The sequence below is a fragment of the Gallus gallus genome, chromosome 1 (genome assembly GCF_016699485.2).
Source record: "Gallus gallus isolate bGalGal1 chromosome 1, bGalGal1.mat.broiler.GRCg7b, whole genome shotgun sequence".
In the NCBI taxonomy this organism is placed as follows: Eukaryota; Metazoa; Chordata; class Aves; order Galliformes; family Phasianidae; genus Gallus; species Gallus gallus.
Window position 1 is genome coordinate 107,151,455 of NC_052532.1, and position 21,962 is coordinate 107,173,416.

Sequence of the window (21,962 nt, forward strand, 5' to 3'; positions counted from 1 at the left end):
AAACTACAGTGTTTTCTAATATTCCTGTAGTAGCTGTAGTATTAACCGTCAGTTATCATGTCACTTTTCTTTCAGTTCAGAGTTCACGAGGTTCATAAAAGATGTACAAAGAAGAAGTGGGAATACATTAAGTTTGAGCTCCACTGAAATTCTAAGCAGAGTGACAGATCTCATTCTGGACCAGCAAAATGAGGTCTGTTGTAGTTGCTGCTATTTCTATTGTGCATCTCTGACAGTGGAAATAATGCAGCACAGTCTAAAAGAGAATACAAATTTCTCCTTGCTGTCTGAACTGTGAACTTGCTCAAAACTCTTATCCAATACCTGTCTAGGCATCAGCTTCTGTAGGGAGACCTATGATGTCTGCATCATCCGCTTCAGCGGGACAGACGGGAACTCAAAGTCAGGAAGCAGCTGCAGAAGGAAATATTTCCAGCGCACCCAAGGCAAGGCCTGCACACAAAAGCACCTCCAGTAAAAACACGCTGCCATCTCAGCCAAATCTCCAGCCATGGGGGAATGCTGGAGCAACACCGAAATCTAAATGGAAAAAACTAGACTATATAGTAAGTTCTCTACTGTGTTGTGAATTTCAAGTTATTACCATGTGCTTTTTTATGAGATGTGAAGTAATCAAAGTATTACTGGACAAAAAACAATCAGGACTTCCTCATTTTGTGGACAGAAACTTAAGTAGAAAATCCGATGATAAATCGTTGCTGATTTACTAATCACTTTTTGTTCAAATAATTTTTTTAAAAAATTTATAGCCTTCCAGCGATGATCCGTGCACCATCTGCCATGATGAGTTAAGCAGAGACTCATGTGAACTGGAGTGTGGGCATCATTTTCACAGAGAAGTAAGAATTTTTTTTCTTACCGCTTAGATGCAAATGTTGACTAACTCTCTCTTCAGTTATGCAGTTATTTTACTCTTTAAAAGCTTCTCCCTCCTCCTTATCCTTCAGTATCTGAAGTTAGGAACGGCAGGACATCGTTTTCCTTTCCATACTTTTTGCGCCAAGACTTCCTATATGCAGTCTTACTGTTCTGGAAAGTTTCCAGTTTTAGATCTTAACGACGATGGTAACTCATCAGCACGAATTTAAGCTTAGTTTGAATTCAGAATAATCAAGTCTTGGTAATCAAATCACGGGTTTCTGTTTGTAGCATCCTTCGAGAAGGGGCCACTGCTATAAAGCTACATTTGCCACCTGATAGGAGCTGCACGTGTAGCTTCATGTAGTAAGGAGGGAAAAAATTATAGTGGAATAATGCAACACTTCTGTCCATTACTTTTTCCTATTTCCATAGTTGTTTACTGCTTTTTTGTCACTTGCAAAATAGGTTGGTGAGCAGCACATCAGAACTGGAGAATAGTTTTAACTGCAAATTCCATAGCAAGCTGTAGAAGGGGCTAGAGAATCTCTTACCTGTCAGGAGCAGTTATTAAGAAAGTCACGCCGAACTCTTTATACCAGACTGAGACTGCTTCCTCAACATAATCTTCCTGTTCTTGCAGTGCATTAGAAAATGGCTGAAGGAACATTCGAGTACCTGCCCTATCTGTCGCATCCACGTTCTGTTACCTGAAGACTTTCCTGAGCTCCCTGCACGCAACAAATATGCCTAAACCTTGTTTTACTTGACGCTCAGTAAGATGCAGAGTGGCTGCAGATGAATAACTATCCCGACATGGCACTGAAACGTGATGCCTAGGAAGAGGTGGAACGCTGGTTTCAGTGGAAACAATAGCAAAATTTGTTCTAATGCAGTATTTAACACTGAGCTGTAAGACGCGGGTACTGCCGTGGCACTTACTGAATGAAGACAGTGTACTCCATAACCCAGCGCTTCTCCTGGTTGCTGCCTTAAGCACGCGTACCTCACGTAGTTCAGAGGCCAGGACAGTGCGAGGCTGGTGGGGTTCTTGCTTAAGGGATTGAGACTCCCCTATCTGTTTTTCTCAAAGGCTGGTTCTGTCTGTGCACAATTCCTCTAAAAAGGGGGGCTTTCCTTAGAGCTGATACTACACTGAAAATAAAATAAGGTGGGCCAAGTGACAGAGTAGCAGAATGTGGAATAACCAAGCCATCACCTCGCCCTGGTATAGACAATTGCAGAGTTCAAGTCAGGCTTCTTTACATCATTATGAATATAGTTCATGTAATTGCAACTCTTTTCTCCATGTAAATCTGGAGCTGATAATTCAAATTGTTTAAATGATGACTCTTAGCTATATTGTGAAGCACTAAGTATTCTCGTGATTCTTTCTGTTCTACATCCATTTTAGAATACTGTGATTCAATTCTGTAATATAAAAATATGTCTTAAATTTCCCTCCTCGTTGAGCTGATTTGTTTCAGTTGGCTTTAAAGGATTTTTATTCTTGGTGAAGCAATATAATGCAGTTGTGTTATGTGCATGAATGCCAATTTATCAGCAGCGTGAGGTACACGATACAACCAGCTGAAGGGGTGGCTGTCCTGCTGCTTGAAAGGTCCGAGTGTGCCACGAGTGCCTTCTGCCTTGTAAAATCTGTTTCTGACAGCCAAACATCCAGGGCTAGATAAGGTACGCTGCGTGGTGTAAACGCACTCAAAATGGGGTGAGTCTGACCATTGTTTGGGCACAAGCCATGTTCAACTATTTCAGGTTATGGTCTAATGGATCATTTGTTTCCCCAAGTCAGTGAGCGTACAGTTGAAGTTTCAAAGCATCTGTTGATAAGTCAGTATGTTCATTGGAACGTGGGTCAAAAATAAAATTACTACTGCAGCCGCTGTGGTGGTTCTTTTTGTGTCATGTTTGCTGATTGTGAATTCTTGATGAGTAAGGTACTATTTGTTAGAGAGCCAAGGTGCTGCGCTGCCTGAAGGATTAGGTACTGTTCTGCTCTGTGTTACACTGCTTGCATCCTTGTCAGCTTACCTTGTTTTCTCACTGTGGAGAGGAGTACAGGCAGAGGAGCCCCATGCATGCCACAGGTGACGGTGTTCTCTAACCAGAACACAGCTTGACTTGAGGTGATGAGGGTAAGTTGGGTGTGAAAACAGGTAAAGCAGCACTAGCTGTTAATGTGGGGGTCTTAGCATTGAACTGATATTTACATACGTATGTTTGCACTTGTTACCAGCCAATCTTGTCCATGTGCACACAGCACAGATAGGATCTCAGGTTCCTTAGTAAGGTGGATGTGTTGTTTCTTTTTTTTTTCTTTTTTTTTTTTTAAATTTCTGCTCCTCTTCTCAACTGCCAGAAACCACAAGTTGTACCGACAGCCAGGGGTAGGTCATTCATATCTTTAAAAGGAGGCCTTATAGCAGAGAAAAACGAGGTCTGGTTTTACATGAGATTGTTGTGAAGGAGATGAGGTGTCTCAGACTCCAATGGTAAGTAAGTAAGTAAGTGCACAGAAAGTAGTTTATTTCCAAACCAGGGCAAGGTAAAGCATCCTTGCTTTGTGTTCAGGAGTCCTGACTCCAGGCTGTACTAAGTGCTGAATGGTTATTCCTGTCGTGTTAGGATGCTGTTGACTTTTTCTTTGTACATGGAAAGGCTGGGGACATGCTCCACAATAACAGTAGAATTATCTATCTGTGAGAAGAGTCCCGTTTCTACTCCAGCTCTCAGTTGTCAGTTTATTGCAGAGAGTCTTGCATTAATCCTTGGCTTCCGGTCAGAACTACCTTTTAGAGAGCAAGAAAATCAGAGAGAGCAACAGGAGCACTTTGCAGCAGGATTTTTTCAGCTGTCTCTCCTGGACACTCAAACCATTCTTTAACCATCAGTACCCCAGGAACAACACAGTACAGGTAGAGGGGCAAACTAGTAGACTGCAGTTAAAGGAGTTCCACTGCCGCAGATACAATGGCCGGGGGCAGGATGAATGCCAGTGCTTCTTTTCGTGTAACTTTGGAATGCATGAAGTGATGCTGCCACTTCAGTTTTGAGCAGCAGGTGGCACTCCTGTAGACTAGAAACATAGTCTAAAGTTGTCTAGATTAGAAAACGGGCTCATTTTCCAGAAATCATGCTGTACTTACTGGTTCCTGATCTTAAAAAAGTGTTTATTTCTAGTAAATGAGGGGGGAGGGAGACAGGAGAGGGGATAAAGAACAGTAAAGGTTTTTTGTTCTTTTTTTTTAATAAATGTAAGACATTATAACAATGTCAAATGCTTACTCCTGAAGCACAGCTGATACCAAACCACAGCCGAACTCAGAACTACATATTCCTGCTTAGCAGTGCTGCTGGAAAAAAGCTACAGGAAGTTGATTTTGGCAGTTTTCTTTCTAATTCGTTTTAGGTTATCATCTTTATACTCGATGTAATGCCCTATATATTTAGCCTGCCTCCATCCCACACAAAATTGCAGCTGTTCTGTCAACTTCAGATAACATCAAAATCCATTACCTGTTCACCTGGGGAAGGTTATTTCTTACAGAATGGTTTTTCCCATCTAGTTCCTACTTTGCCAGTTTATATGAACCTTTAAGATTTATGATTACAAAGACTTAATGTATTTCTTCATGTGAAGTTGTATATTTATTTTCACAAATTCTTTTCTGATGTTTGTATTTGTACTTTTATATTGATAAATGGCAACATTAACCCACCTGTTTAAGCAGCAAATGGCCTAACTCCCCTGGAATGGTTGCTCACATCATGAATAATAGTCTTCTATGGGCACAAAGTGCCACAGCATAAAGGTATTTTAGGCACTTTCTCCAGTACTTGGTGTAGTCTACACTGCAACAATGCAGTGCTGCTGTCTGTCAAGTCAGTCATTCCTTTTTCACATCAGAGCTGAGCTGTACAAGTCTAGTAAAGAAGAAAGATGTTAAAATGCCCAGAATAAGTACAGTTTGAAGCTAAAAACTTCTGACTGATCTTTCTAGGAACTATTTTACACAAATAGCAAAGGTAAAGCAAGGGCATTCCAGGGAATGACCAGGGAGAAGTTATATGTGAAGCAGTAACTTCACTTCTAAGCACTCCTTCAAGGCAGACTCATTCCTAATTTGACCAAAATACACTTGATGTTATTTCACATCATTACTCATTTCGCATCTCTTAATTCAGCCATCTTGCAATATTCATCCTGTGACATTGTGCGTTGTGGTAGCACCATTTATTATACTTCCACAGATATCCCAGTCCTGTCCCCTCCTCAAATATATATACACCATATATAACAGCACTGACTCCATTTAAGAGGTCTTTGAAGGACTTTGGAACAAGTGTTACATTATGAATTAAGCAGAAAAAACTTACTTTACATATTTCTATAACTTGTGAAAATATGCAAAAAAATCATTGACAGTCTGGCTGAGAAAAAAATTGCAGAAAATCTGTCTGCTGAAATCAAACACTTGACAGGGCTCTTGAGACCGTTAATCCATGTAGGTTATCGTAAGACAGGCACAGGCGTTGGGAAGAATTAAAGACTGAAAGCCCAAGAACCACCGTCAGGAAGAAGGAAGTGATAAGTTTTCACTTCAAATAACACAAGATAAGATAAAATCTCATTTTGTCTCTGAATTATTTCATCCTTCTCCAGTGACTCCTTAAGTGATTCTTCCTCTGGCTATTTACATCCTGCAGAGCTTCAGGGGGAAGTTCTCTGTGATTAGATGATCATCATGCAGCAGGACAACAATGTTCACTTCAAACTCTACAGGAAGGGGAAAAAAAAAAAAGAGTTCCATTAATTAATCCATTCAACTGAACTGTAACTGTAAAAACAAAGCAGACAGTTCCTGCTCTCAGATGCATCACATCACAGGACTTTCCCAAGCTGTTTCTTCTGGTCAGAAATAGTATGACTATTGGGTCAATAAAGAATTCTAAGTGGAGACAATATAAATACAAGTAGAGGAAGGCAGAGATTATGCTCAACATAACTGTCTTTTTTGGGCACCTTCATACTTCAGTTAAGACTTAAAATACAAGACATAAAATGCAAGACTTAAAATACAGTAGGCATAACATTAACAGCAGCCATTTGTTTTTTTAAAGTTAGAAATGGCCAAAGTAAACCAGAATAATATTTGGGGGAGGGGAAATCGCAGTACATATCAGGTACAGAAATGTTCTTGAGGGAACAGGTACTGAAGTAGTCGAAGCTGAAAAGCTATTTGTCCAAGATACACAGCAGAAAAGTAACAGGAGCTTCAGTTGGGAAGGATCCTGGAAGTAGGGACTTGTACTGTAGGAACAGCTACTACTGTAGTAGCAGCCTCCATGTGATGCAATTAAATTAAAAAATACCACCACCAAACCAAACAAAAAAACCCAACATCAACAAAACAAGAACTACAGGCTAGCAAGGAGCATTTCTGAAGTACTTATTCGAACATATGAGAAATATCCTAAATTTCAGATGTTTGTTAATGAAAACAGTAGAGTTTGGATACAGTTAGGAGGAAGTGACCTGTGTAGATCAAGAAAGTAAAGTCAGATACAGTCTGCCATACTGAAGTCTGTGCAGCAGGAGAATGGGAAACAAAAAAAGATGCTATGGAAGGAGGGATTCTCAGCGGTGATGGAAAGAAGGAAGTGATCATCTTTGCATTTTATTCTTGGGCTACTATTCAGGTGTTGAACAACACTGAATTTTTTTGGCAAAAAAACCCAACCAAACAAACAAACAAACAAAAAAACCTACTCACTGATTACTCCAGCCATGTAATTCTCTTAGAACTTGCATAATAGTATCCTAACTATTTCTGATTGGAAGCATTTGGTCTCTGCTTTCTCAGTCTATATGAAATACAGTCCCGTTCATGGAACCTCTACAGGGAAATAGATGTCCTTGTTCTTTCTTGCATAGTGATTCATCCCATTACCTGCCAGAAGTTGAAGTGAAACTAGCAGCTTATTTTTAATGGAAGATGCAAATAGAGCATAAGATCCTATCCGCTTACCCACTTTGAAGTTTGTTGTTTCCAGGGTAGGGCAAGTGAACAACCTGGGAAACACCATGTATATAGGAATTGGTAGGCCTCTGCAGACGTCCCCATCAGCAATCTGAATATTCTGTATCTCTGTGGCATCTCTGGCATAACCTTCCGCACACCCTGGTGAAAGCAGGAAATTCAGAAGGAGAGGAAGGGAAGGCAAAGCAGTGGCCAAAATTCAAATATGAAGATATACTGGGGGGTGGGAGCAGGGAAGGGAAGGGAACAGGGCATGGCCTTTTACCCTTTGTGAGTTTTCACTTCACATTAAGTCATAGATTGAATTTAAATTGATGTTTGAACTGTTCCACATTAAATGCAAAATTATTTTTTGCTAGTCTTTTCAGTTGTATGGTTTCTGACAGTCTTGCATATTGAACGTCTCAGTGGTAATTACTGCAGCATATACACGTTCGACCTATAGAGAAACTTACCACAGGTTTCCACACGCACTAACTGCAGCTCAATACTTTTGACTGCAGCTTCTGCACTCTCCACTACCAGCTCCCCTGTTAGTGGCTGCGTAATGACACAGTTTGTAGAACTGAGATGGCCTCTGATGAGAAATTTTGGAAGTGATGCTCTCTAAGAAGATGGAGGGAAAACAAACATAACTGTAATCATCACTACCAGAAGAGAACGGGCAGCATCACCTTACAAAATAAAAACAGGAGGGGAGGAGAAAAAAAAGAAAGAGAAAATGCTAATTATGTGCAGCAAAGCATTTATTCATTCTATTCTTGTTCTCGTTCAGAATCATGCAGGTAGGAAATTAAAAGTAAATAAATAAAACCCAAACAACTTACCTCTTTAACATTCTGCAAGGTTTCAGGAGTAATTGTGAAGTCTACTGGGCTTGGCGTCAGTTTCCCTTTCTGTGACTAAAGGGTAATGAAACAGTTAAGCTGTAACTGATTTACAGCACACAAACACACACTCTGAATACTAACATCAATTAACAATTGGCTGTGTTAATTTTCGGGATCGTCTGCATACTTAAAGTACGTATCTGCGTAACAAAAGACCTGAGATTTCCTGCATTTGTTATTAAGTAATAGTATGATATTGTCTGAACAAATCACAGTGAGCAAATCTGAATTATAGAAACAAAACTGTCAAATTTTTGATTATGTTGCAGTTGCCATTGCAATAAACCACAACACAATCTCCATTTTTAAGTTTTTGGCATTAGCTTCACCTACCCTGAAAAACAAACAAACAAACCAAGTGTTTGAGTAATCGAAACGCCCTGGAAAAAAGAACACTACCCATCTTCTGAAACATACTGAATGCCATAGAAAAAAAAGGTCAATTTCACGTTTCTGTATTTACAAATAATTACACTGTGTATGTTATGCTTTATGCTTCCGTAAATTATTATTACTTTGTAAATTTGGGAAGGGAAGAGAAGGGTAAATTGGAGTAATGGAGCAAGATTATTTATATGTTTAAAGAACCTTCCCTCTCTTGCTATCTCTGAGCACTTTGAACTCTTTCTGCTGCCCTTTCAGGAACAGCTCAGGCCTCTTAAGCCATCCTCATATCAAAAGGAGATCTTCAGTTGAGGGAATCTAATCTGGTGCTGATTTAACAGGCATGGAGTCTCAGCTTCTTTAACTGTAAAATAAGCAAAAAGTGGTCCAGGTTAAGTTTCCACACTGGAAGAACAATTTTAGGGGCACATTCTTGTAGTTGTTCGCTTATTTAGATCACTTATCACAAAACCAAGAAGTTAGTCTTCACATAAATGGCTGGCTGGGCCCTGAGCTCGGGTGTGATGCAGTCTGTGCTTTGAATCAGGAAGGCAAGTGTAATTTACCATTCACCACGCTCTCTCTCCATCCTTATCTCAGAGAGAGATACACTGTCTTTTCCCTACATATTCTACATATATAGAACAAGTGATCAGCACAGCATCAATCAGGAGAGACCCAACTGTACGTGACTGGGAGTTGGTAGATTACTGCTATATCAGTGGCCTTAACTTGAACTCTTAAGTTCGGACTCACTCTCGCTACCTAAGAATTCAAAACAACTTCTGCTGCCCAGTTGCAAGATGGAAGATAATAGCAGAAAGATTGACTGTATTTTCCCACAAATTACAAATTCTGGCAAAGAACAAGGTTAAAGGAAATGGTACATTGAGCACTGACAGTGAGAATTGTATGTTCAGTAAAACCTCATTAATTCACCCCAACTGGAAGATTCGTCATGATTTATTGACTTGTGCTCTAAGATGTGCCACAGTAGGAACATGAAATAAAATCAGGAAACTGCACAATATGATTTGTTCCCTATTTTGACAACTGTGGCTTACTTATAATATAATGATGGACTAATAAAAAGTAGCATAATACATTTTGGAAAATAATACAATTCTGCCAACAGAAGAACCTCCTTTTAGCACCTAGCTAAATCTGTGGTAGTACAGAATGAAAACAGCGAACTTCCACTATATTACACTATAAGAAAGACAGAGTCTAACACTTTAACTGCTTTGTTAAAAACTTTAAAGGAATTATACAAAAGAGTATGTTCTAGTAAGTTCTGTGTGGAAAAAAGAGGTATTTACTTAGGCCTGCACAGTCTGTACTGATAAAACATGTTCCAAATGTGTGTACAAGGCAATACAAACTAAGATGAGGGAAAAAAAATCTGACATGGGAACTTCCAAATAACATACAGTAAACCATTTATTGTCAGACAGTCAAATCTCATCCCACAATGATATAGAAGAAAGGCTGTCTCCATGTCACTGACTGGAGAGTGTAGTTATATGTTAATCTGGATATTAGCACGTTGTCAACCATGGGCTTATATAATAAAGGTGATTAAGCTGACAAGTTTCTTCTTTCCAATGTGATGCAGTCCTAACTTTGATATTTTAGCTTGGGGCTCTAGGTCACAATTAGGCATCTAAGTAACAGAAATTATGTGCTGTCTCTCAACTAACAAACTCCCTTTTCTAGGGCAGGCCTGGGGTGCCTGGAACCTTTGGATAGGAAACATTCAAATAATCTGAAACAGCATCTAGAAGAACACATAATATTTATCTAACCACACTGCTGTTTCAGTTTTAAAAATTAAATAACAGAATAAATGCAATGCAAATCCTATTTATAATTCTTCATTAAATGAAAAAAAAAAAACAAAATCAACAGTGTGTTACTCTTATCGGGAAGAACTGACACGTTAGCTCTTCTGGATACTTATGTTGTTATATATGTCCTTTACTTATACATACCACACACACTATTACTTACTGTTTTACCCGATCTTCTAACCTTACCTGCAAAAACTTTCACTTAAAATGAAAAATAAAATAAACCAAATCAGACCCAACAAAGCACACACACAACCAACCTCCCCCCACTTCGTATAGTTGATACAAACTGCACTTACCAGTGAGTGGACAATGAATTCACAAGTCTTAGTTAGGTCTTTTGCCAGCAGAGAACGTCGCATATCACACCGCAGGGTATACTGGCAAGAATGGGATGACAAAGAGAAAGAAGAGAGACTTATTTAAGAACTTAAGATTTCCTCCATCTGTTCACTTTCAGTCTTTTGCGTGGGTGTGTATATATATGTGTGTGTAGAAAGCAGATTTTAATATTTAAGGCATTGCTTACAGCAGATTAGTAGGCAATGCATATACCAGTGATGCATTGGGAAGGGAAGGAGGTACAAGGTGTATGATTTCAGATGCCCCAGATGAAAGCTAATTTTTGTGCTTACAGGCCCATCACATTTTCAAACGGTCTCCTATGTTATATAACAGCCAGTGAGATCGAGGGACTAATTCACTGACACAGTAATGCTCTTGTATGGCTTGAGCACCCAAATGACATTCAGTTAAGACTGATTTCTGTATTGCTTCTCACCATGCTTTCGTTTAAAGAGAACCTTCTACTTATCCTTCAAACTGACAAAAACAAATATACTTGAAGACACTATGACAGACAACTTTATCCTCTGTTTCCATGGAAGAAAAAATACAGCAGGTAACAAAAGCTCAGACTTTCTTTAAAGGTAGGACTCCCTTACCTGAATATTAACAAAGACACCATGATATGTCTCATACAGAACTTTGTTGCCCTTCACGTGCAATGGAAATTCAAAAGGAATTTCTGTCTTGCCACTGGGAAGCTTCCCTGGTTTTACCATCTCAATAGTGCTGTTAATAATTTGAATAGGCTGCAAAAAGAAATATGAAGATTTAGTTTGAACCACAGTGGCAGTTACATCATTTCAAAAGAACCAACAATATCACTGAAGTCTAGCAGGCTTCAAGAACTTTCAAACAATTCAGATATTTTTTCCTCATACGCAGTTCTCCAGTCTTACAAGGAATGGAAATATTAACAGTGTTTCATTCAGAAAAGTGATGTATGATCTGTTTAATGGTTGTATCAAGGTAATGACTAAGCGCATTTAGAGAACTGAACAGCAAAGTCTCAAGCACCTTGGAAAGCAAAGTTTCATTTTCCAAGTGATGACCTGTAGTATGAGTGGCAGAAATCAACAAGTACACGTGCCAGTTCAGCAGTCAGCCATTCCCCACCACCCTGCAGCCCGCTTGCCCACCGCTTCTCACCCTAAAGGTTTCTCTTAAGGGCTAATTTATCTCTGGAATTATGGTTAACTAAAATTTGGCATTGGACCGGGAAAGCCTGATAATCGTCATGAAATATGAACGCATAAACTCAAATGGAACAGAGCAAAAGCAGCAGGACTAGTGCGCAATAGGGAAGCAGACTGAAAATCCAGCGCAGCATTACTCTTAGCATCTTATTTTCATTCAAGATTTCAGTTTCGTGCAAGCAGTTAAAGATGCTTCAGTGTCTCACTGCTAAGAGATGCAATCCCTCATTATCTTACTGTTCCATTACTTACACATATTCGTTCAGTATAAAAACCACAAGAGCTGAAAGAGTAATTATCATTCTGACATGTAATGAGATAAAGCTAAACCTTCCCTATTTAGGTTTATTCCAACCTGTGTTTTTAACATGAAAAAGAGGAATGACTGAACCAAGCTAACTGTTCACTTGTGCTAAAAGAAGCAGCCTAACTTGTTCCTCCATGTGGCATTACTTTCTTTTGTGCCAAAGTAGACATTCATCTGACCTATCAGTAAGATAATTCAATTCAAATCAATTAAACTGATGTATCGGAAATAAACTTGCCCTCTCCTGATACACTAATCTAATAAATTAAATCAACCCGAATGAACAGAAACAAAGCAGCAGAAGCAGCGCTGGATGGATGAAGAGAAAAGATTAAATGATCTCAGCCCATCTTAGGGAACATCATAAAGGGAACTTTTTTCCCTCCAGCTCATAATAAAGTGTTTATTACTCACTTAGAAAGAAGCTGATCAATAAATGCTGAGTTCACTAGGAAAAGGATACAAGATGACTATAAAGAAGTATGCTCGCTGCAGCTTTGCTTGAATATTACACTTCCCTACAGTTTTACTTCTATTTTTGCTCCAGTAGGCTGGAACAAAAAAAATCCTATTGCTTCTTCTGTTTTTCTCTTTTTCAATCATTCACAGACAGATTACTCATGCTGTAAACAAAGTAACTATGATACAAATTAAGACTTTAAAAGACCCTACACTTAAGCTATGCTAACTTTGGCAAACTGTTCCACAAATACAGCTACACTGGCTGTAGACATTGACAACCTTGCCCTCAATCAATAGAGCCACGTCTGTGTGCAGCCCGAGATAACTTGCCCTGCTAGATTCCAGACTTCACGTTTCCAAACCTGGAGAGCAGCAGAGAGGCCTTCCAGGATTCTGCACTCAACCCGCTGGACTGCAGTGTCCTACTGCACAGAGGAACCTGTATCATGCCCAGCAGCACACAGCCTCAATGGCCTCTGCAGAAACTACTGGTGTAACGACTGACCTGGCACAAAAGTCCAATTAAACTTTGTCACCGTAGAATGTGCCTCCAATGCATCTTCCAGTAACCTCAGTATTTATGTTACGGCATTTCTGCCCCAAAGAAAACACTCCAATTTCTCCAAAATGGAGAGGGAATGTTAAGCATTTCTCTGCCTTCTATCATTCTCATACCATGAAGGACTGTAACTTCCTGAGAGCCAATAAGGAAAAATCTAAGAAAATAGAGAAAAGTTTCATGCTGAAAATATCAACCTGCATAGGTTCTTACCTTGACAGAATTATAGAAAGCTTCGAACACACCCACACTTTTGGCACTAAGCTGCAGATTTACAGATCCTTCCATTGTCAATGAGATGCCTTGGTGCTGGACTGTGTCTTTACTCGTTATCACCACGACTCCAGAAAGAATTTCCTAATAGGAGAAAAGACAACAAATAAACAATTGTTTGAAGCAATTCCTGGTATTGCTGTTACTCAGACAGTTAAAGGCCAGGCTGGATGTGGCTCTGGGCAGCCTGGTCTAGTGGTTGGTGAGCCTGCACACAGCAGAGGGGTTGAAACTAGATGATCACTGTGGTCCCGTTCAACCCAGGCCATTCAAAGATTCTATCATATGATTCTACCTGATTTTCCAACAACTCAACAAAGCTGTTCCCAAAGTACAGTCTAACCCTGTTAGAAGAGACAAATACTGATAACAAAATAAAGCGAGGAACAGACTGTCATACTTCCAGTTTGTTTCCTGTAAAAACATTCTCCTTCTCACAGAAGTACTATTCCAGGTTTCAATTGCATTCCAACGCTTTGAGGTTTCCCTCTCCCGGTGAATGAAAGATGTCCTCACAAACAGCCATCAGTTCAGTTGGTAACAGTTAAGTTCCATTTCCAAATCTCAGGAGAAATTTAAATACCAAAAGCAAGATGGTCAGTCATAGGGAATAGGGGAGAGAGCATAGCTGTGAAAGAGATGCCTGAGCTGAGGATCAGGTTAATCTCAAAAGCTGTACAGAGCAAATTAATTAATAAAACAAATTAATAAAAACAAAAACCAGCAACAAAAACAAACAAACAAAAACACTTAATAGATGTTCTGCTACACAAACCTATGCCCTACTATGTGGAAAACAGTTTCAAAGTCTATCTGAATCTAAGGGTAAGGTGTGTGAGCTAAGAGACAGGTCACTTATTCCACTAAGAATGTATCTGCACAAGAACATGGCATCTTTTACATACTAATTTAGAAGGTCTAACATTGAAAAAAAAGGATTAACTGCAGGACAGCAAGACACATTTCATTTTACATACCCCATCTATTATCCTTCCCCTCTCCTACAACAGAGAATCCACTCCAATCCAGTATTCCATTCCAAATATGCATACACGTCTGGAAACAGCAGCAAGTGATTTGTGAACTCGGAGGTCCCTTAGGACTTTCTCTCTTGGCTGATAGTAAAGCTCTGTGCCTTCACCAGCCTTGCAGGCTACACACTAAACTACAGATTCAAACAGTAACTCAGACTGCCCACTCCACACTCAACCAGTTAGAACCAGTCTAGCTCTGTACACTTGACAGACACTACTTGAATGCTGCCAGTCTTTTGTCTTTACCAGTGGTACAGCATGACAATATAGAAAATGGGTCAGGCAGTTTAAAGCAGAACAGGGTAGCAGCAGAACATCAAACATCATAACGAAGGCTGACACGCTGTAAATCTGAGAAGAGGACTTGCAGCAACTGGGAAACTCGAGGAACAGAAGGCACAAGCACAAAAGGACGGTGAAGAAAAGCTGACCTAAATACGGCACTGCTTTGCAAACAGCCTTTAATTAGTACCAGCAATTAGGTTATTGATTTGAAAAATGAGTACTGCTGAACTATAAGAAGCAAGGACAGCCCTGAACGTATGAAGCGCTTTAGTAAATGAGAACAGACTCCTATCATATAGCAACAACCTATTAGAGAGCTATCACCTACACAGCTTCACACAAGAAGGTTATATGTATTTAGGGCAGAAGGGAGAAGAATGGCTTACAATTAAATGTGATTTTTTCTTTAAAGAATAAGTATCTCCTAAGAAATAAAAAGAAATTAAAACAAAAACCTTGAAATCACTTTTAACAAGCAACTTAAAGAAGTCACTTGTCAGGGGAGAGGGCAGCAGCACAACAGAGACGCTTTGATTTTTTTCTGAACTGTTTATATGCAACCAACTTCTATCTCCATTTTACAATGGGTGGGAAAATCTGCTATGCCTTTTCTTAAGAAGAGCTACTTTGTAGTTTTCCATGTCCTCCCTAAACACAAAGCTTTCAGTACACTTGTCCTTCCAAGAGGTACAAATCAAAGAACATAAACTTATCAAGATGGTAAAATACTTATAGTCAGCACACCATTTATGAGAAAGCTTCTTAGTTTTGCAAAACCAAACACATAACATTTGTAAAAGTTACTTGGCATCACTAGACTAATTAGTACTGTCTTCATATCAAAAGGGACTACTTTATCTTTAATACCTTATCATTCTCTACAACTATCTGAAAGGAGATTGTAGTGAGATGGAGTCAGCCTCTTCTCCCAGGTAACCATGATAGGGAATGGCCTCAAGTTGCACCAGGGGAGGTTTAGGTTGGGTATTAGGAGAAATTTCTTCTCAGCAAGAGCAGTGAGGCAGTGGCACAGGCTGCCCAGGGAGGTGTTGGAGTCACCATCCCTGGAGGTGTTCAAGAGCCGTGTGGATGTGGCACTGAGGGATGTGGGCAGTGGGCGCGGTGGGAGTGGGATGGGCTGATGGTTGGACTGGGTGACCTTAGAGGTCTTTTCCAACCTTAAGGTTTCTATAAGGGCATAGAGAAAGTCAACACTGAAATGAAGCCCCACTCATTACCATGGAGTAACTTATCATCTGTTGCTCTTGCTCACTTTCTACCTTCACACTTACCAGGAACTCCTCACAGCTTCACTACATGATGTGAAAACTTTGCAAAATGGAATAATGCTAATGCATTTCTACAAAGAATCATTCTCCTAACAAGAGTAACTATCCATAAAAAGGACACCATATCCTGTGAAGCAGAGTAGCGCACGCTACACTGGAACAAAACATTCTTGTGAGAAAACTGTTCCAAGTTAATGATCCCCAAATAAGCTCTTTAGTCATCTATTGTCAGTTCCTCACCTCTCACACAGGCACATGAAACTGACAGAAAAGTCACAACTACAACGAACATCTGCTTCATCTCATCCAACCGCATCATCCCTTATTTCCGTACCTCTTGAGCAGAGTTATCTGAGTTTGGCTGAGGACAATTAGGAGTGATCTTTGGTCAGTAAGAAGAAATGGCACATAACACGGATCACAGAACCTCATCTCTAAACTCCTAAGACAAGCTGCGACTTCTGACTAAACCAGGCAGCCAATCTATTTCTTTAAACATGATGTAAAGATTCAAAGGATCAAAGCACACACTGTCCTGTCCCATAAGTTATTTGCTGAGAATTACTTATAGTGTTAAAACACATACCAACTCCAATCTGACCGCTTACAGTCAAGTATTCTTGCTTCAGTAAGGCACTACAACAAGCTTCCAGCTAGATATGATGTACTTTCAGACTGGAGCTAGTCATTTGACAGACCTGCTGTTAAGAAATATCAGCCTATTTTATTTTCAGATGAGAGGTACTTTCCAAAGAACACCACTACCAAAATCAATCAGGACCACCTGAAACCTGCCATCACATGTTTTCAAGTGTTGATGGCAGCAGAGGACATCGTACTGAATACCATACAGAAATGCCTCCCAATTACCCAGTTCCAGTTCATATTAACTATATCTTTATGAATTAAGCTTGTCATTGGTTTGGTAGAATGGGAGTCCATGGTCAGCTGGTTACCAACAAAATGCTTTAGTTTCTCTTGGGGTTCCTCTTTCCACATCGCAAGCCTTTAGTTTCAGGACTAAGGGCACAAATTTGGCAGTTTTAGACTTCCCATTAAGTTCACTTAAGTCACATTTACTAAATATTCTTCTCCACTTTCTGCCACATGTATTATTCTACCCAAGTGACCCACCAGCAGATCTTAACTATGCATTCTTCTGAGTCTTTACAGAGAAAGAGACTGCGTTTATTAGGAAAACCCTGCTATATCCAACTAACAAGACATCAGATGTTTCCACCTCAATGTTCAGTTTTACTAAGCAGTTTGTTTTGTCAAAAATGATGAAAAGCTTCTGTGTAGGCAAATTCTAACTGAGGTATATTTTGGAGTCACTTGTCATTAAAAGTCTTTCACTGACATTTATCATGGCATTCTTCTTTGTATACTGCATTTTTTCAGTCTTTTCAGCCTCCAATTCTTTTAATTATCCATTCTGGGCTAACTACCACAGATATTCCAGTCATCCTGTTAGGTTTGCTAAATAAAACGCATCATTAGCTGTGCCTGTCCCCTCTCATTCTTCCGGCATTCCAAAGTTTGTTAGATTAGCCTCAATAGCTTGGAATTCTCTATTCAATTTAAAAAAAATAAAAGGGTGGAAGAGGGGGGTGAACTCTCCTGAACACTGATCTTCTGTTCCTAGTTGTGTAGTAAGTCTTATTTTGGTATAACAGAACTGGTTATTAGGATCTATTTTATTATCTTTTTGTTCTTAAATCCCCAATCACTTCTCTCTTGCTCCCTAACAATCCTATTACTCTTCTTGCTCCAGGATGTGGCAAATGTGCTGTTCTTTACCCCCAGTTTAAGGTCACTTGTTTAAACCAAGCTTTCTCAAATTGAACTCTGGAAAAAAAGTAAAGGTCTTTGTTTGCTTATTTCCTCCAGTTTCTGATGATCATAAGCAACGAACATAGAAACGGCTTACCAATTACCATAGCAAGTTTTTATTTTTTAAAGCAGTGATTTGTATCATGCACAACTATTTCAGAAATGTTATGTCTGCTTTACCCCAGTTAAAAACATAACAATTAACATAGAAGAAAAGAGGAATTAAAAATAACAAAGTTGCTGCCAAGATACTGCCTTGCGCTAAAAAAAAGAAAAAAATAGGAGAAGAGATTTCAACTTGGCAAGAAAGACTGTTTTGTAATGATGAAAAATGCTTGAATTCAACTGGATTTAATATAACCAAGGTTACTGTACCGGGATGAAAAGTAACCGGACCCAATCCAAGACAGTGGGGAACAGTAATTTGAAGACCGAATGATACGGCTATTTCAGCACCAAGGAGAAATTTAGAGGTCTTGGCCTTACGGAGAAAGCCTACAGAAAACCACACATACCACTCTAACCTTATAAAAAGCAAAAAATGAGAAGTTACTCAGATGTTATTAATTTTCCTGAGCAGCTATTTACTTCTGACAGACACACTCTTCTCTCATCAGCCTTCTGCTATGTGCTTTGAACAATATTTTCCTCTAACAAGAATATAAAAGAGTCCTGCAATAACATTAAAGTTAACAAATTTATTTCTCTTTAAGCGTTTCTCCCTAGAAGTTTTTTAAATGAACTCCCACACCTTCAGGGCCTCCATTAATATGGAATTTGCTAATATGAGAACCTCTGAACTTGTTAAATATGGCTCTGTCTCATATCTGTTTCCCCTCACCCCTTCTGTCTCGGAGGTAACACGAAAACATAGCAAATGTTTTCAGGAGACTGAGAGATGCTGAATGGCATACACTCAACAGATTTAGAGATGCTGCTTGCTAAAAATTCACAAGTATTTCATGCACTCTCACAGAATACAAAACTGGAGCTCAAATGGAAGAATCAGCACTCATTGCCATTACCACTTGTTTGGTCTATTAGGACCTAGAAGCACAGGCTGAGATTCCTCAGACTTCATCCACACAACTTTATCTGTTTTGTCCAGTTTCCTGCTCTCTTGGAGCTGTTCCACTCCATGCAGTCTCCATTCCATAGGCCACCCGCTGCTTCTTAAAATAAGAAAGAGATCACATTAGGCAGAACTTCATTGATTCCTGCACGATGTAGGGAAAACCTACAGACTCAACTACGTCATATACTTTCAAAGGCTCAATGTTGAATTTGTAACGAATGTGAGGAGATGATAGAAAAGGTAACTACACTATCACAAGCTTATACCATTTAGATGGGTGTTAAAGCCAAAATGACCCTCAGAAGTTATAAAAATCACCAAGAGGCATGTATTAAATTAAACATACCAGAATACTACATATCAGCTCTCTGAGCAAATACTTCATACCTACTTATGAGTGCAAGCAGACTGTGTTTAAAGCAGTCCACTAAAACAAATAAACAAACAAACAAACACAGAACCAATTGCTTTTATAATGCACACAAAGACAAGCTTGAGGAACATTAAAGGTTCCTTAACTATCCATCTGCCTCATTATGCAAAAACATTTACCTACGCAGACCAATGTTATCATACTTTAATCAGAGCTATCTCATAAACTTTCTAGAACTGAAAGTTAGGGCATCTCTCTGCTGTCACCTTTTCCTCCACACCCAGCTGAAGTCCATCCTGATACTGACTGTTACATACACTGTGTTACACTCTATTTGAGAAGCCATTCCTAAGAAAACCAGAAAGGTACATCTGATTCAACAGATTTTATTTTTATATATATATTTAAGAGTCACTCCATCCAAATTCTATCCACTTCCCTCCTCTGGCTCACCGGGCAACACCACCACTGCAAGAAAGGCAGCAGACACTGAATGGCTGTGAAAGCGAGTTGCACTGTGAAGTTACACCGGATTAATCATGGTTTCAGGCAAATTATGACTTTGAAAGCTTGGTGCTATTATCTCCTATAGGCCTAACCATTGCATGATTTGAACATCATTAGACTTGATAATCTCCAGAGGTCCCTTCTAACGCCTAGAATACTGTGATTCTGCGATCATCTTCTTTCATATCCAAATGCAGTTTTAAATGAGTTTGGAAAATAAAAGATTGATTCAAGCCCCAGTATCTCTACTGCCTTCATATAAATAGCAAGACAACTATATTGGGATGAGCTATGGTTTTTACTACAGCAATCTCCTCATTTTCGAGTAGCACTGATGAAAGCAGTTTTTGAGTTGAAAGTTGTCACACACTGAAGGTATTATTAGCATAGCTGATGTCAGCGAAGCATACAACAATCAGTACATTTCTAAAAAAAAAAAAAACCCTAAAGCTGCATGTATTCCATGCCTAATTAAGGAGAGATTTGTAATGCCTTTCAATGCCTAGGAAATTACCATCAAAAATTCATATTGTACTCGTAGTGCACAGCTCACTGCTGTTTCACATCACTCAAATCTCAGAATTTCTGACCTCGTTAATGAACTAGAACTATAAACCTCCTCGTGTGGAGTTTGAGTGACAGTAAACACACCACACAGATCTACTAATGGTAAAAATCTTACTTAATCTTCAGCTTGAAGACAGAAGAAATATCCCTTTTCTAGTACTAAGAAAATCAGTCCTGTTTGGCATGACACAAAAGCAAGCCAAGCAGAGAAAGTGAAGAGAAACACAGCAGTACAATAACATGCATCAGCAAAATGATGAGAAGGTGAGAAACAGAGAAGAGCATTTACCACCAAAACATCACACCCAAAGGGATGTGTTGTTCACAGAACGACAGCTCAGCTTTATGGATGCTGCTGTCTCAATGATTCAACAACTGCACAGCAGATGTTCCATAACCTTCCATTCAAGACCATTTAAAGCAGTTCCCCAGCATTAAAAGCATTCAGTAAGCTGAAACATGCTTAGATGCTGTATGAGCCAAACTGCTATCACAGAACCATTAAGGTTGGAAAAGACCTCTAAGATCACTCAGTGCAGCCCACCCCCACCACGCCCACTGCCCACGTCCCTCAGTGCCACATCCACACGGCTCTTAAACACCTCCAGGGACGGTGACTCCACCACCTACCCAGGCAGCCTGTGCCGCTGCCTCACCGCTCTTACTGAGAAGAAATTTCTCCTAATACCCAACCTAAATCTCCCTGGTGCAACTTGAGGCGGTTCTTCTCGTCCTATCGCTGTTACATGGGAGAAGAGGCCGACCCCACATCACCACATCCTCTTTTCAGGTGGTTGTAAAGGAGCAAAGACAACTGCTCTCGAAGGGAATGAAAAAGAGACTGAAAAAGTCACAGCATTTTTCAAGTAGCTGCAAAAGTTGAACTACGCAGAATCACTTTACCACATATAACAACTACATTAGTGTAAAGTTATTAAGAAACCAGCCAGAGAAAAGAAAAAAAAAAAAACAAGAACTCAAATCAATCAGCAGAACTGCTCTTGCCTAAAGACCGTATCTATGAGGATATTACTCCCCGTCACATACAAACAACAGCACTCACCCCGCAGCGGTACACCTTGTTGGCCCGCTTGATCTTGATGTCCAGCGCAGTGCCCATCGCTACCTGACGGGTCAGGAGCGGCCCCTGCGGGAAGAAACCCACTCCCGTCACCCACTTCCGCCCGCGGCGCTTGGGGCAGCGGGCACCACCAACATCCGGGGCTCCGCGGCGTCATCCCTCGACTCGTGACTCCACTTCCCGCCCCGCCCCGCCCCGCCTCGCCCGCTTCCTGGCGCGGGGAGCCGCCCTAACGGTCGGGCTCGGCGCGGTCTGGGCGGGCTGTCCGGCGCGCAGCCGTTGTGGCGCTGCTGAGGGGACTGCCCGCCTCGGCGGGAATCGGCGGGGGGGGGAAGGTGAGGGGACGCTCAGTGCCTGGAGGAGTCTAACTGCGTTCCGCTGAAAGGAATTACAGTCTTAAGGAAAACATAAAGAGCCTATAAATAAATACGTAACGGCTGGAGTTGTCTCTGTTACAGTTACACGTACGATTCAGCACATTGGATGCCATCATGTGTGCAGCCTGAGCCCTGAAAGTTCTCAGCAATTTGTTTTATGAATTCAAGAAGGCAACGCCTTGTAAAATATAAAGTGAGAAAATCTGTCAAAAAGCAAAAAACAACCAAACAAATCTGAAGCGGAGAAATATCTGGTGGATGTTAGAGGTTACCAACTAATGAAGTGATTTGTCTTGCTCTACTCTGCACTGTTGTGGCCTCACCTTGGGTACTG

At 40.1% G+C, this 21,962-nt stretch overlaps 2 protein-coding genes across 19 annotated transcripts in view; one reads left to right on the forward strand and one right to left on the reverse strand.

Annotated features, from left to right (window-relative positions):
* The window catches only part of TTC3 (tetratricopeptide repeat domain 3), a 59,947-nt gene extending 57,164 nt beyond the window's left edge, over positions 1–2,783 (forward strand). For all 14 annotated transcript variants that reach the window (XM_416727.8, XM_015301408.4, XM_046905661.1 and 11 more), the window contains 4 exons: positions 76–193; positions 333–566; positions 771–860; positions 1,523–2,783. In XM_416727.8, coding sequence (XP_416727.4) covers positions 76–193; positions 333–566; positions 771–860; positions 1,523–1,633 — 553 coding nt within the window. In that variant the 3' untranslated portion in view covers positions 1,634–2,783. The remainder of the gene's footprint in view (positions 1–75; positions 194–332; positions 567–770; positions 861–1,522) is intronic.
* A 1,266-nt stretch (positions 2,784–4,049) lies between these two features.
* DSCR3 (DSCR3 arrestin fold containing) lies at positions 4,050–21,418 on the reverse strand. 5 transcript variants are annotated; one of them, XM_046905672.1, is made up of 9 exons: positions 21,234–21,418; positions 18,674–18,817; positions 13,148–13,291; positions 11,010–11,159; positions 10,365–10,445; positions 7,769–7,843; positions 7,397–7,547; positions 6,930–7,082; positions 4,050–5,677 (listed from the first exon to the last, which is right to left on the reverse strand). In XM_046905672.1, the coding sequence occupies exons 3-9, from the start codon at positions 13,220–13,222 to the stop codon at positions 5,595–5,597; spliced, it is 768 nt and encodes a 255-aa protein (XP_046761628.1). In that variant the 5' UTR covers positions 13,223–13,291; positions 18,674–18,817; positions 21,234–21,418; the 3' UTR covers positions 4,050–5,594. The 5 variants fall into 5 exon arrangements, with proteins under 5 accessions (XP_046761628.1, XP_040508030.1, XP_416728.1 ...); XM_040652096.2 differs by having other exon boundaries at positions 18,674–18,820; XM_416728.7 differs by lacking the exon at positions 18,674–18,817.
* Positions 21,419–21,962: the final 544 nt, after the last annotated feature.

Coding starts and splice junctions, on each gene's coding strand:
- DSCR3 (XM_416728.7), bottom strand. CDS start 21,290: ATGGGCACTGCGCTGGACATCAAGATCAAGCGGGCCAACAAGGTGTAC. Junction 7,844..10,364: donor AATTCATTGTCCACTCACTG/GTAAGTGCAGTT, acceptor ATTACCCTTTAG/TCACAGAAAGGGAAACTGAC. Junction 7,083..7,396: donor AGTGCGTGTGGAAACCTGTG/GTAAGTTTCTCT, acceptor TGCTTTCACCAG/GGTGTGCGGAAGGTTATGCC.